The 16,295-nt window shown below is 44.6% G+C and overlaps 1 protein-coding gene across 3 annotated transcripts in view; it reads left to right on the top strand.

The window, feature by feature from the left end:
* Positions 1 to 653: 653 nt before the first annotated feature.
* Positions 654 to 16,295, top strand: part of scube1 (signal peptide, CUB domain, EGF-like 1) — a 135,767-nt gene continuing 120,125 nt past the window's right edge. For 2 of the 3 annotated variants that reach the window (XM_030046179.1, XM_030046180.1), the window contains exons 1-2: positions 654 to 797; positions 3,477 to 3,599. In XM_030046179.1, the coding sequence (XP_029902039.1) occupies positions 710 to 797; positions 3,477 to 3,599 (211 nt within the window). In that variant the 5' untranslated portion in view covers positions 654 to 709. Of the gene's footprint in view, positions 798 to 3,470; positions 3,600 to 16,295 lie in introns of all 3 variants that reach the window. The other variant, XM_030046178.1, reaches the window with a different exon arrangement.

Here is a 16,295-nt window from a genome sequence, read left to right as displayed (position 1 = left end):
TATAAATATTTTATCTTAGAAAAAAAGCGATTCACTTCCAACGACCTGCTGTGCAGATTTTACGGCTTTACATCAATAGTTGTATTTTATCCACTGGCTGCTGTTCCCAAATTGTGGTCCGTGGTGCGTTTGGGAGGTCGTTTAGTGGAGCTTCCCGGGACTAGAATGAGGAAAAGTTTAATTTGCTTGCTGTTTAATTAAGCTGAGATCACAGGTTTCACTCTCTCTCCACTGTTCACCGCATTAAAACGGATTATTAATTCTGGGGGGAAAAAGTGATATAGCCTGATGAAAATCCTAGATGGGGTCCCGCATCAAATTGAGGATGGGGTGGGGTTTATTTAGAGGTCATTAAAATGAAAAAAAAAAAAAAAAAAAAAAAAAAAGTCTTGCACCTCTGATCTGGAGCACTGAGACCATGAGGCTGCGCTCATCGCTCGTTAAATGCTCTCTCTCTCTCTCTCTCTCTCTCTCTCTCTCTCTCTCTCTCTCTCTCTCTCTCTCTCTCGCTCTCTCTCTCTCTCCCTCGGTGCGTGCGTGTGTGCCAATGTCTCTCTCCCTCAAATATGTGCAAGCCAATCAGAGGGCGCAGAGCGGCTCCAGTCGGTCTTGCCGTGCTCCTCACACCGCCAGTCCACCAAAAACGGTCCTCTTATCAAAGAAACACACACAACCCCAAAAAACTGCAATTCTCACACCGTTTCTCACCATGGGAAGTGCTTGTTTTTCCCGGGACGTTTGTTTGTTTATCCTCCTCATAAATACTTGTGGGGTGATGGGGAATGTCGGACTCGCAGGTAAGAGCTCCCCTTTCCTCTCTGCCTTGCTGTACATAGCCTAACATATATAATTCACTTTTTGATGCCTTTAATGTTTGATGCCGGCTTAATTAAAAAAAAAATACCACTCATGCAACAGAATGGACGCTGTAGAAAAATGACAGAAAAAACTACAAGGAACATTATAGTGATGTTATAGGAGATAAAAAAATGCCATAAAGTACCTTAAACTCAGTGCTGAGGATCATAGACACACTTTAAGTCCATATAGGCTCCTATGGTAGCCTACTTTTATGTTATTTGTTATATTCTGTGCTATTATATGTGCTATTAGCCTAATATTATGATGATGCAGTAGGAGTGTTATCATATGTGGTATTTTATTCCAAGTCAATTTTGGCGCACTGTTATTCCCTTTAGGATTAGTGTGGTAATTTTTCGTCAGGGAATATCATCAAAACTGCTAATCTTGGGATTACAATCAGATTTATGATGCACAACTCTTGGTAGAAGGGCTTTATTTATTTATCTATTTATGTTTTATATCCGAGTCGTTAACATTTGGCCAGGTTTGTCTCGAACCGTTTTACAACCCAAGAGACTTCACTATAACTTACGTTTTCTGCGCCGAAAGCTCAGTTTCAGCCGCTTGATCGTCGGTTTGCACCGAGATGGTTCGTTTCGCCTCGTATCTGATGGGCTGATTTAGGGAAGAGGGTTTACAAGGAGGAGTGTGAGCCGAAAGGGAGCATCTTGTCCGGGCGCCTGTCTGGAGCCAGAGGTGTCCATCTGGCCGGGAAGGGAGAGAGGGGCAGAGGGAGGGAGGCTGCAGGAGGCCCCTCAAGGTCCCTGGAGGAGCAGGGACCCGATATATCGACCACGTATTGTTCCCTTTCTCACTGTGAACGGGTGAGAGGTCAATATTGAGACAGTGAAGCCACCGAAAGCAGGCGGGCAGAGAAGGGGCTTTGTCAAAAAAAAAAAAAAGAAAGAAAGAAAAGAAAGGAAAAGAAAAGAAAAGAAAAAAGAGAAACCCAGGAGGACTGAGCCAGGCTGCAGGCTGCAGGGGAGGAAGGTTACACTGGATTTTATTGTCCTGCCTGAATTCATGACATTTCCAGTGGCCCAAATTCACATGAAACACTTGAACTTCTTTTTTTTTTTTCTGCATTCTGGCCACTCTGCACAAGCCCCAATAAAACAGTCATTGGCTTTACAGACAGAAAAATATTGTGATTTCTTTTTATCGTTTATTTATTGCCTTTATGCTGTTGGGCTGGGCCGAGGGCCAGGCGGCGGGACTGAGCCGCCCTGTGGGTCGAAGAGCACAGCAGAAAGGAGCAGGTTGCCTAACATGGGCTATTTATATTCTGATGAAAGCAGAGGCAGGAGCAGCTCGGTGATGGATTTGACAGGAGAAACCCAAATATCCCTGTCTGTGTGTGTGTATGCATGTATGTGTGTGTGTGTGTGAATGCTCTGTAATGAGTTGGCCCTCTGCCCTGGGATTCAGCCCCAGATGTGACCGGCTCTTCTGTCAATGAGCTGATCGATCAGGGAGCCGTCACTCCCCCCTGCTCTCTGTTGTCTGGGCCTGGACCTTGACTTAGATCCCTCTGAAGCTCAGTGCTACTGCCCCCCTTTTCTTTCCTTTTCTTTTCTTTTCTTTTCTTTTTTTTAACATCTCTTGCCTAACAAATTTCCCTGTCATGCAAAAGGGCTTGTGATTTATTTGCGCTGCAGACACATTTGCTTAGGATGTCCTGCGGTTCGAGGGAAGCTGAGCTGTTTGAAATCAGTGGCGTTGAAGCTGCGCGAGGCAACTTTGCGTGCACGAAAGGTTTGGATTTCTGTGCTAAGGTGCACAAACTGCACACAACCTGGCCGGTATGTGGTGTTTTACACCAAAAGAGACCAGAGAGGAAGGCTGATGAGTCGCTGCTGTTTCAGAGACGGTTTGAATTTGGCTCTTAAGTTGCGATGTATCACTTCCTGCGGGCGGAGGAGTGACCCAACATCAGAATTTCATTTGGTAAATCGGGGCAAACTGTAACAGCTCAGTAAACTTGAACGATAGGCTTTTGTTTAACGCAGATCTATATAATCATTTAGGCTGATGAGACAGGTGTATTTTTACATGAAAGTCTTGTCTAATGCAGCTTTAAAAACAACTTCAGTGGTTTTCCACGTGGAGTCTAATGACCTATAGGGGTCCTTCATGGGCTCCTCAGCAAAATGTAGAGTCATTTAATATCACCACACTTACGTTAGAGTGATTATTTTCACATTATGATTGAATGTCAGCACTTTGAATGTATTTGTCAGAGTTGAAATTTGACGTCTAAATATATCAATATATATTATTGAAACCACATTATCCTCTCATATCAGAATCCTAAGAGTTAAAATCACTTCAAATGGGGGCTGCAGCTTTGTGAAAGCCAACTCGGGGATCCAGAGCATGAAAAAGTTTGATTTACAGATCCTCTTATTGTAACCGAGACCCTATTACTCAAGTCCTTTAATGTGTGCAGAACCAGTGACGTAATCCCCGACTGGTCAAGATGCAATAATTCCTAAAAAAAAAAAAAAAAAAAAAAAAAAAGAGTTTGAATGCTGAAGACATTTTTTTATACCCACTAATGGTTTTAAAAAGTGACCGGGGGTTTGATGCTTGTGGGTGTTTTCCAGCTGCAGACGCAGACGAGTGTTCGGAGGCCACGGACGACTGTCACATCGACGCTCTCTGCCAGAACACGCCCAAGTCCTTCAAGTGCATCTGCAAGCCGGGCTACAAGGGAGACGGCAAGCAGTGCGAGGGTGAGTCTCCGCCCCCGAATCCACCCCCCCCACCCCAGCACCTTTGAACCTCGCCCATGCCTTTAAATCCTGCACCCACCCTCCGTCCCCCCGCTTTCCTCCTTCGCTGTTCACCCATCTTTGCTTATACTTCTCCACCGCTCTTGCTCTCGGTGGTAATGGCAGGTTATACAGCTGTTTCACAACTACCACACCCCACCCTCCTATCCCCACACCCCCCACCCCCTCCTCCCGCCCCCGACCCGCATGCTCTCCTAATTAACGGGGAGGAAGTGGACTGAGCGAGGGTGTCAGGGTGAGAGGGGGCAGCACCTGGCTGTGCGTTCACACCTCCACTCACTTCTGCCTCAAAGCACACCACAGCTGGAGCCTGCCGAGCACACATACACACTCTGTCTGCATCTTTCTCTCTCTCTCACACACACACACACACACACACACACACACACACGCTAATGCTGCGTGGAAGCACCCGGCTCGCCCGCACGCTTGTTCACACGCGTGCACGCGCACACAGGTGCATGTAATCCTCTCACATGTACCGCACGCTCCGCTGCTCACAACACAACACAACAGACTGTCCTTATGTAAATGATGCTTTCAAGTGCAAGGGAATAGCGGGCGTGCCCAGGATGTAACCTACAGGAGTGCTTTGTGTTCGCCTCTCCGCGTCTCTTCGAATCTGTTTCAAGCCATTTAAAGGAGGAATGCGGCTTCACACACGTTATTCGGTGCAGTCAGTCTGTCCTGCTCGTGAAATGCCAGCAGGTACTTTGTGAGGAAGTGCATCTTTGTGGTTTGCCCGTTTTCCCTCGACCTGCCTCGTCCACTCCGACCTCAAATTATGATTTCCTACATTTCCTTGATGCCTTTTGACAACGAGCTTCTCCCGTTCAGCCGTGGGTCATATTTGTAGGCGCAAAAGGGATCGCATAGGAAAAGCAAGAAAGTGTGTAAAAGTGGAGTCGCTCTGTACTCCAAAAAACCCAACATGCCTTGTGGCTGCAGTGCATTCTGGTCTATTGAGGCTACTGTCACTGACAGCAGCAGTGTTTTAGACAACTGAGACATTTCCCCGTTGATGAGTTGTGCTGGAAATATATTGTGTTTTGGGGGGATTTTCCCTTTAATCCAAGGATGTCTGACACTTTCCCTGTTTGCTCAGCTGCATGTGCTCAAACACACACACACTCACAAACACACACTTAAATAAGATGTGACTATGTCCTGATGTATAGTACATGAATGACATGATTGACAGCTTGGGGTTTGATGCCGTTTGGCTCTACCTGTGTGTGTATGTGTGTGTGTGTGTGTGTGTGTTCGATACCCAGCAAACATCTGTGATAATCTGATTTCTATGTTAGATTTCGAGCTTGACAACATGCAGGAGTCTCTCCGGTTTATTGGGTCCAACAAAAAAAAAAAAAAAATGCATGCGTTTGCCAAATAGCACATTATGTTATCGCTGTTGTCCGATGAAAATGTGTTATCTCCAAATGTCAGCTTTTCTGGAACGAAGAAAAAAAAAAATCATCTTCAGCCGGACAGCCGTGCATCGTTCAGATTATATAACAAGTTTTGAAGAAGTTTCTCCAAGATAACAGAATTTTCTCAGCCCGTAGAGGAACATGTCGTCGTTCAGCTGAAGTTAGGAGATGAAAATCCCCAAATTATGAAGTCATGAGGTTTTCAGCTGTGTTAACCTCTGCCCGCTCCATCGCTGGGCTCATCATCAACGAATGCACGCTGCGTGGCCACGCTTCGTCCAACCCCGCACAACTTTATTTTAAATTCTAGAGGAGACGCCGCGCTTTCCAAAGATACCCAACATGCCCCTGCTGAATTCCAGGGAAACGGGTATAAAATGATGCAGAAGACATGTCGATATTCGCCATTCGATGTGATGCTGCAGCCATAAAACAGTTGGCTTTGAATATCTCATTTTTTTTTTCTAAGTCTGATGCTGATGCTTAAAGGGAAATTTAAAGGAAAATCAAAAGTCAAGGAGTTAAATGATCACTCGCTTGATTTATGCGTGAGGCTTTTTACTTCCATGTGCACCACAGTGGCATCCATGTAACTACACTTGGCCTGACGTGCGGCTTCCAGACTACGCAGATGTTCCCCCGCTACAGTAGACTGTAGTAATATTTTATTAGTGCTGATATGCCAATATTTTACAATCACTGCCTGTGGAAAGTACACAGTCCTGTGTGATTAATCGTGCAGCTCCACCAAGGCCACGGCTGATACTCCCGACATCGCTCGCTTTTTGTTGTTGTTTCTGGTCGCCATATGTGACTTATTCCCCACCGCCGGGCCGTATTTGCCTTTTTAGTGTCTGATTTTATATGAACCAGCGCGGCGTGTTGGCCTGACAGACACACACACAGTAGTCCTGGCGCGGGCCGCTCAGACCCGTCCTGAATAATAACAGCTTTTATGTCCTCTGAGAGCAAAACGGCAGGAGGTTTCAACTTTTCAGGAATATGATCTTCCTACCATAAACCAGCTGTCTGAGCGGACCTGCGCTGCCAGCCGCTCCTCATTACATCACCTTGACTCGCTCCAGCATCTGCATGTGTGTGTGTGTGTGTGTGTGTGTGCCTGTATCCTGCACTGCAAAATATCCTCATTTCAACAAGTCACTTAGCCTCGTCTTCGGTGTTAAAATCTTGTTTTTCTTCACACAGTCGTCCTCTCGTTATTATCTCATCCCTCAATCAGTGAGATGAGATAATGCCGTGTTTTTCCAGCGTTAATGCGTCACTCTGCCTTGTTTCAACATTTTATTTATTTTTTTTCCCCCCACACAAAACGTCAGGGAACAAGCGAAACTTGAACTTGCGTTATCTCATCCCGCCGGCCGATTTTTCACCTCGTTCGAAGAAAAGCGAGATTTTAACACCGAAAATGAGACCAAATGACCTGTTAAGATGTCTGAATGACATCCAGTATCTGTGTGTGTGTGTGTGTGTGTGTGTGTGTGTGTGTCCTCCTCACTGTACACGGAAACCTATCGAACTTGCCGTTGATGAGGCAACAGCGACTGACAGACACGCCAAATGAAGATGGATGGTGGATGGGAGTTGACCCCTGACCCCGGTGATTAGATATGGGTGCTGTAATTGGCCGGCTGTGTTTTCCATCAGCAGGCATTACGGGCCGGTCTGCCAGCCAGCGCCATTAGCGGCTCGGCTATTCCTGGAAGCGGCGCAACCTTTGTGTTCCCTCTGTCCATCTTCCAGGGTTTCTCCACCTCCGTATCACCGGCATCTGTTCGGTATCAGTGTGTGTTTGGCCAAACGATATCACGGCCAATTTGGGGGCGTCCCGGACACGCCCGGACACATTGATCCAGATTGAGGTGGAAACCGGCGGACTGCTTTTTGCGAAGGTCAGCGCGCCGTCGTGCCGTGTCCCGATCTCGCGGCGCCGTCTGGGACTTCCCGATCGTTTTCACTCAGACGTGTTTGATCATTTTGGCGGGGCTCTTGTGCCTTGAGAGGGTACAGCGAGCCAGCGGGATCGGCCAATTAGACTGCAGCAGGATACGCGTGTCATCACTCTGTTTATATAACTCATCCAGCCGTGATTACAAAAAGTGGGGGAAGATTAAGCCTAACTATGTAAAAGGACGTGAAAAGAGGCTTTTATTATGGAAACTTTCTCACCTCAAACTCTCTTTGTTTTAAATAAAACGTTGCAGAACAAAATCTCCATCTTTAACAATCGATTTAGCCTTAACATCGTGGTTTTTCTTGTAAAAAGTGCAAAAATCTGCCGTTAGGGATGCATTCACTTGTTTCCAGTGCAGTTTCACTTGTGGAGGGTTTGTTTTCTGGGAGTAAATATGTGGAAACGAGGCAGAATAAAGCAGATCAACCCTTTAGGATGAATCAACAGTCAGGTGCAAGTGTGTACATGTCATGTGCTGCAAAAAAAAAAATAAAAAAAAATAAAGGCTGTGATTAGTGAGGCTAGAATATTGAATATAGCCTGAAGGTAATCATCATGTGAATGAATGGCTGTTTTTGCTAATCACTGTTTTCTGCTGCTGATGGATATTACTCAGCCGTTCCTGAAACCTTTTACATTTGCGTTTGTAAACCTCCAGTGTCTGGTAGCTCTTTCCCTTTTCCTCTTTCTGCTTGTTCAGAATCAACAGAGGGAAAAGAACCGGGCACACAGTGACCAGACGGCCCAGTTTGTCCAGATTTGTCCCGGTTTCAAGCGGGGTGTCCCAAGTCCCCAACAAATATTGCACTAAGATGTCCTGTTTTTCAACATTCACAACAAAAACTGTCCTGGTTTTTCTTGAACCAAACATACACATATTACACTGCAAGAAGTCAAAATCTTACCAAGATTATTTGTCTTATTTCAAGTCAAAATGTCTTATTACTAGTCAAAATATCTCATTACACTTAAAATAAGACATGATCAGCTCAGAAATAACTTGTTTTTGACAATTTTCACTTGTTTCAAGTGAAAATCTGCTTGAAACAAGTGAAAATTAGCTTGAAACAAGAAACAAATTTTGCCAATGGCACAAGCAAATTTTTACTTGTGACACAAGTGAACAAGTAAAAATTTGCTTGTTCCATTGGCAAAATTTGTTTCAAGTAGATTTTCACTTGAAACAAGTGAAAATTGTCTAAAAACAAGTTACTTTTGAGGTGATCATGTCTTATTTTAAGTGTAATGAGATATTATGACTAGAAATAAGACATTTTGACTTGAAATAAGACAAATAATCTTGGTAAGATTTTGACTTTTTGCAGTGTATATAGCAAAAATGCTCAGCAGGTTTGGCTGAATCTAATGGATCTCACCTCTACTTTTGACGCACGACCCCTTGAAATCAGAATGTGTGTCTTTGTCCCCACATTTTCCAAAAAAAAAAAAAAAACAGACATCAGAAATGCTCAATGTTTTATTGGTTAATCTGATGATGCCGGGATCCAAAAGGCTGCAAAAATAGCTGACAGAGACCTGCATTTCCTGCATTGCCTACATTTCACCAACACAATCCTCGCATTTTGCTGAAAAAATTGTCTCCCATCCTGATGAAAGTGCCGATGGTGCATGCATGTGTCCCGGTTTGTGGATTTGAAAATATAGTCACTCTAACTGGGTGGCTAGCGTGAGCAGCGATGGCCAACTCAAACTCAAACTCCATCGACACATAAAATCCAGAAAGTGCCGCCCACGCTGTCCTGATTGACAGGTGAGCTCCGGGAAGTGCTTATGCGTGCTCGGCACCAGAGACGCCACCAAAAACCAAACAAACACAGACTTTACAGATTACCGCTTTAATTACTTGCACTTCAGAGGCTCAGTCGGACTCGCCCGCCGCCTCTCAGAGGAGCAGGGCCTGTGTGTGTGTGTGTGTGTGTGTGTGTGTGGCTCCACATTCACCGACACTCAGCCGCTTTGCTTTTGTGACGGCCCGGGATTCGGGTACCAAGGGAGACGACCTGTGCTCCCTCACGGCCCGGTGAAGGCCGTCCCAAAAGCCTCGGCGACACTTCCACACTACAAATTAGCCGCTTGCGGGCTGCATTGTCCCCCCGCCAGGATCCAGCTTCCCCGGTGGTTCAACAGGATTTGACGGGGGGATCACAGCCTCGGCGGGAGCGATCTGCGAGCTTTCACACTCATAAAAGAGGACGCAGCGGGAGGATGCAGATGCCTTCCCTCCGTTTTCTAACCCAGACCGCTGCCCACAGGCGTTTTGTTTTATATCTGCTGGTTTTCTGATTGCTCCCATCAGGATTGTGTCATTACAGAAGTCATTTTCTCAAGTGAATCGCTTCCTCAGGGAGCCGCTCTGCCTCTGAAACCTGATCCGCCGTTTTTCTGAACGCTGCCCTCTCTGTAGATTTTTCCACGAGTTGATATTGTCGGCTCGTTATGGAAAAATGTGAACTTTTATCCCCCCGTGCTGTCAAATGGAGAATGAGAGAACGTGGGAGGAGTGGAGTGTGTTGTGTATCACTCAAACACGCATTAGAGCATTTGTGCTTTTGTGTGTGTGTGTGTGTGTGTGTGGTGCCAGACAGCAAGAGTTGTCTCCCTGTTTGGACAAAGATCTGGCACCGTGGTCTGACTGGCTGCTGGGAGAGCATGATGCACTTGTTTACCAAACTAGGAGCTCGGATCAGGAATTCATTTAAATGAATTTAATTTGATGAATCACTGAATCACAGTAACTTTGCTGTTTTGTTGGTTGTTTTTTTTTTTTTTTTTTCAGCTTTCTGGGAATGAAGACATCTCCATAAAAAGTGATGGTGAAAATGTCCATCACCAAAACTTATTTGATCTAATGTTGAATCCTGAGTCGATGACGCTGCAAAAAAAAAAATCTCCATTTCAACATTTCATTTAGTCTCAGTTTTCTAAATCTTGCTGTTATTAAAATAATTTGACAGTGGGACGATAATCCCACTTGTTTCCCACGCAGTTTCACTTCTTTTTGAATTTTTTTTCTGGGAACAAGCATAAATATGTTGAACCGAGGCAGAATACAGCAGATGAGCACAACTGGATCAAAAAAATGACTCTTCATTTTTAAAAAAAAAAAATCCTGGAAGTGAGTTGATTAACATTGAAAACAAGTGGGGTTATCATCCCACTGGCAGTGTATGTTCACCTTGTTTGAAGAAAAATGAAAATGACACTAAAATCTCGATGGGGATTTTTTTTTTTTTTTTTTTGCAAGTATAGCCTTAGTTGACAAAATGGCACCACATCACCACAGAATCGATCCTCTGTGTTTGGATGATAACAAACATAGTGAAAATAGATTTTCCAAAATGATAGAGAGCCTTTTGGAACAAGACTCTTAATGAAAAAAGACAGAAATCAGATTTTCAGACTCAGCAGTGGACTAACTGACTGTTCAGACTGACGGGTCTCACAGAGCGTGGCGATGAGCTGACTGGCTGGCTGGCTGGTTGCCACAGAGTTGTCAGCGGCCTGCAAAAGGCTCCCCGTGTTTACTCAGCATTTGTCACTTACAGGCTAATTGATTGGTTTTCATTGGTGCTGCCCACTGCACTGAATGGGAGCCCGTTCTCCTCCCTCTCATTACGGGGTGTGTTTTTAACACCCAAGGCTGCCTATGCCATCCATCTCCATAGCCATCCTGTGTGTGTGTGTGTGTGTGTGTGTGTGTATTTGTGCATGCAGGGGGTGGATCTGTCCCAAGGCGCGTTTAATGCCAACATTAAGCCAGGTAAATCCGAAAACGCTGTTCAAAACCACACCACCGCCCACATGGAAACACCTGAAAATGCTTGAAGTCCCCTAGACCAGGTGGTTCTTAACCTTTTTGGTGTCAAGAATCTCCAAATTGGTACACATCAGGCTGTGGACCCGTATTTTGACCCCCCCTAGATCCATGTAAGTGTAGATTGGCAGATTAACAGTGAAAAATGTGAAACCTAAGAACAGAATAGACATTCTCATATATTCTCTATTGAGCTAAACTTCTAGTCAGTGAAGTAATAGTGAAATTAAAATATTCTCATTTTTCTTGGGACTCTCTTCTTGGGACTTTTCTTGGGGCTCCGGACCCCAGTTTGAGAACCGCAGCATTAGACCAGACTATTTCCCCCTCCGCACTCCAATGCCAGGGCCGTGTTTTCAAATTGAAACACCTTGGAAAGCATTTTTTTTTAAATCTTGTGTGGACAGAAGGCCGGCGTCATGTGCACAGGGGTTTCATTGCCTCGTGCAGAAGCAGCAATTTTCCTCATCCCTGCAGATATTTTTTTATTATTATTATTTTTATTTATTTATTTATTTATTTTTATTATTATTTTTATCCCTGCCGATAACTTGTCAAGCATTTGAGATGTTTTGGATGCAGCCGCAATAAAGCTAGATTTTTTTTTTTTCAGTGAGCTAAGGCATCAGCATCCAATTTTGGTCTTAATCTCTTCGAATCAACAATCAGAGATGGGAAAAAAATCCTCATAGAGGAGGCATAGAGACCAGTTTCTGCACTGACAGTAGAAATCAATGGAGCGTCTTGACATTTTGAGTTTTGAGTAAAGCGGTGTTACCTCACTTTTTCTCACGATGCCATTATCACTATCACTGCCACTGCTGCCTTCTGCATTCACACTGGAACCCACAAGCTGAATGCAACAAGCTCACCCCTGGCACGCCCCGGCATGACGACACTTTTTTTAGCAAAATAAAATCACAGCTTCATGGTGCAGTTTAAGGATTTCTGAGGGTGAGATTCCTGCTAGAGGCTGGCGTGCAACGAAGGCAGATGCGCCCCAAAGTGGAACCACAGTCGACCACGTCAGGACACACAAATGTCTCACTCTGGCTTCATACTGGTTGTTTACTGTCACTTCGCATCAGCGAGGGTGCACGGAAAAGGTGGTGGAGGGAATATTTGTAATATTTAGTCATGTGCTGCAATAAAAAAAAAATAAAAAAAATAAAAAGGAAAGTTGATTTTCTTCATCTTGTAAGTCAGATTTTACTGTGGAGACGTAAAGCAAAGGCAATACAGAGCAAACCCAAGACCCATCAATTAGTATTAATCAGTGCAAAGCAAAGAATATTAAGTCTTTTAGATTCATATTCAGGCTAAAAATCTTACAGCAAGCTTAAAAAAAAAAAAAATCCCTCTTTTTCCAAACCAGGATTTCCAGAATTTCTTTGAATCAAGTGCCATGTTCCTGATCCTAGTTCTACATGTTCCCCGAAAAAAATAATCCTGAAACAAGAGAAAGTGCATGAGAGAAACGCGTTATTATCTCACCCCGCCGGCACATTTCTTTAAACTTGATACCGAAGATGAAAATGAGTTATTGTAGGGGACATTCACTTTGATTCCTGCTGCAAATATGTCCTTTTTTTTTTTTTTTTTTTTACAAAGCAAGTCGACTGCCAGCTTGAGACTGGAGTCTGCTGGCTGCCCCTCCCTGTCTCCTCGCCGCAGCAGTGAACACCTGACCTGCTTTACAGAGAGAGAGCGAGAGAGAGAGAGAGAGAGAGAGAGAGAGAGAGCATCTCCTGGGAGGAATAGCTGGCGAGGGAGGCGGCGTAGGCAGGAGGGCGTGAGGGAGAAGTGGCAGACAATTACTAGGCCATTGTCTGCCTGGCGTCTGAATCTCCGTCATCAGCCAGCCGCTCTCCTCACTGGCTAGCTTCAGCATCACCCTGTCACCAACACACACACACACACACACATACAATCAACCCCCCGACATACCTCCCTCTCTCTCCTCTCTCCTGTCTGTGTGTCTATGTGTGTGTGTGTGTGTGTGTGTCTCTTACACACTCAGACTCAGTGGAGCAGGTCAGATTCACTGTGGCTCAGGCTTTATATAGATGTGGTGATGTCACGCAGCGTCTCCAGCCCTGCCTCCTGGTCAATTGTCGCCCGATGGAGACCCACATCGGACTGAAACGAAAGCTTACAGTACAGTCCAAGTTTTTTTCCACCCAAGTTTTGTCTGGGATGTGCAGATTTTATTTTATTTATTTTTTTTTTTTATTATATATCAATGTAGGCGTACATGCGTGCACTCACATACGAGCAGCGGGCCTCAAACTGTCACACATGCACAGACTCACTCCCCTCCTAAACTTTCATGTACCCTCTCTTTCCTCTCGTGCTTCTCAGCTACTTAGTTTAAAACAACACTCCAAAGAGAAAGTCCCGGCTGATGTTTGGCCTCGACTTTATAATAACCCGGCGGCGGTCGCTGCTTTGTGGCCGGCGCTCGTCGATTTTGTGGGCGCGCTCGTATTTGACCGGCTAATGGATTGTGACACGACGGGGTTTAAAAATAACGATATTTGGATTGTTTCCGATTTTTTTTTTTTTTTTTTTGCCCCGTCGGAGAGCTTCTTGATTAAGCACATATGGTTGTTGTTGCAGGAGAATGCAGAGTGGAAATGGTGAAAGCACTGCAAAAAGTCCAAATCTCACCAAGATTATTTGTCTTATTTCAAGTCAAAGTGTCTCATTTCTAGTCAAAATATCTCATCACACTTAAAATAAGACATGATCACCTAAGAAATAACTTGTTTTTTTAGACGATTTTCACTTGTTTCAAGTGACACAAGTGAACAAGTGAAAATCTGCTTGTTTCATTGGCAAAATTTGTTTCTTGTTTCAAGCTAATTTTCACTTGTTTTCAGTGAAAATTCGCTTGAAACAACTGAAAATCGTCCAAAAACAAGTTATTTCTGAGGTGATCATGTCTTATTTTAAGTGTAATGAGATATTTTGACTAGAAATAAGACATTTTGACTTGAAATAAGACAAATAATCTTGGTAAGATTTGGACTTTTTGCAGTGAGGAGGCGAATGGAAGACGATTGCTTTTCAGAGGCAATCTGCGAGAATCTCCACAGTGACACGTCGTTTCGTTTAGCACGGAGCACTCAAAACCTAATTTTCTTCAAACGGGGTAAAAGGAGCGACAGTGCGACACGATAATCCCACTCGTCTGCAGAATTTTCTTGAATCATTTTCTTGATCCTGCCGGCTGATCTGCCTTATTCTGCCTTGTTTCGACATTTTTATCCTTAAAAAAAATCCTGAAACAAGTGAAACTACACTGGAAATAGGTGGGAATATCTCATCGCACTGGCAGATTTTCTTGCTTGCTTTAAGGAAAATGGGATTTAACAACTAAATAGAAGATTAGGCGACTTGCTGGGATGGGTGTTTTTGCAGTTTTAAAGTGGCAGTGTCAGTCACTTATGGCCCATAATTATCGTCTGTTTTTACTGCATTCTTGTCAAACTGCTGCTGTAATTTTGCTCACAGTCACTCAGTCAGAAAAAAAGTGCTTTCTTTTCAAGACCACGTGAATTGGTTATAATAATTCCTCGATTTTATGATTGGGTGGGACATAACGTTGTGAGGGACGGAAGCAGTTTTACTCGATTAATCGGTGGAGAGGCGAAGAAAGGTTCGCTGAAGTTCTCGTTTACACCTACTGCTGCGGCATGAAGCCCCTTTTAAAGAGGCACTTCCACGGGGAGCTCGTTTCTGAGACTTTAAACTGCGAAGGGAGAATAACGGCGAGGAAGTAGGCGAAGAGTAGCCTGGTCACCAGATGGGTGAGAGCTTTGTTTTACCGTATGCAAATTTAATTCAACTGTATAATGTACGAGAATAAAGAATCGCCTGTAGTGCTGTAATTGCACCGGATAGCTGCAGGGGCGAAGGCACGAAGGAAAACATCTACACTGCAAAAAGTCAAAATCTTACCAAGATTATTTGTCTTATTTCAAGTCAAAATGTCTTATTTCTAGTCAAAATATCTCATTACACTTAAAATAAGACATGATCACCTCAGAAATAACTTGTTTTTAGACAATTTTCAATTGTTTCAAGCGAAAATCGACTTGAAACAAGATATTTTGACTAGAAATAAGACATTTTTACTTGAAATAAGACATTTTGACTTGAAATAAGACAAATAATCTTGGTAAGATTTTGACTTTTTGCAGTGTAATGTAAAGCATTGTAAACATTGTAAATGCACTCACACTCACACACACACACACACACACACTCACACACACACACAGTTACAGCTGGCACCATGCAGTCTGGCATTCACCGAGCCCAGACTCGTCCATCAGACCGCCAGATAGAGCAGCGTGATTGGTCGCTCCACAGAACACGTTTCCACCGCTCCAGAGTCCGGCGGCGGCGTGTTTTACGTCGCTCCGTCCGCCGCTCGGCGTCGTGCTCGGTGATGTGAGGCGTGCGTGTGGCTCGGCCATGAAGCTCCCGGCGCTCCGATTTCTGTGCTGATGTTGGTGCCAGAGGAGGTTTGGAGCTCTGCAGGTACTGAGGCGGCAGAGCGTCGGACACTTTTACGCACACTTTGCGCCCCGCTCTGTAACTTTCCGTGGTGCTGCTGCCCCCTGGTGGCCGAGTCGCTGTGGCTCCTAAACGCTTCCACTTTGCAATAATCCCACTCATAGCTGATGGTGGAATATCTAGGAGGGAATAAACTTGTCACGAGCGAGCCATTCTTTGTATGTTTTCCTACGCTGCCTTCTTTTTTTCACATTTTTTTTAATTTTTTTTTTTTTTTTTTTTTTTTTTTTTTACAAAAGCTCTGATGTCACTTTGATGTTGCTCTTTGCTGTGAACACGGTCTGAAATGCCATTCTCACTGGCATTAACAGTCTTCCCTGCATGGGATGGAAGCCGCCCCCTCCTCCTCCTCCTCCCCCTCCTCTTCCTCGTTTTGACCGACTCCCCCCTTTCCGTCTGTCTGTCGGTGCGGCGGGAGCGCGGGGCCATCAATGAAGGTGCCTAATTCACTTGATGAGATGTGGAGCATAAACATTTCCCCGGCAATTAGAAAACGTGCGCATGTGAGCGGAAGCAGCGACCAGTCAGGAGCTGTCAGGGCCGCCGCTGTCAGATGTCAACAACAGCTCGGGGGCAGGAAGTGGCACCGTTTGGGGCCAAGGAGATCCTGCTAGGCATCTTCCTGCTCCCTCCGCTCTTGTTCTCACACACACACACACACACACACACACACACATCTCTCTCTCTCCATCATCTCCAGGTTTCCTTCACATAAGAAATCCAAACAGTTTGTCCTGATCCTCATCACCTCTCGTTTTTGGAAGGCTGGTTTGATCCTCCATCACAAGATAATATATCAGCAATGTGATATATTG

The sequence above is a fragment of the Myripristis murdjan genome, chromosome 23 (assembly GCF_902150065.1).
Source record: "Myripristis murdjan chromosome 23, fMyrMur1.1, whole genome shotgun sequence".
Classification (NCBI taxonomy): domain Eukaryota; kingdom Metazoa; phylum Chordata; class Actinopteri; order Holocentriformes; family Holocentridae; genus Myripristis; species Myripristis murdjan.
Note: the sequence above shows the minus strand (reverse complement) of the source record. Positions and strands in the feature narration are given on the sequence as shown.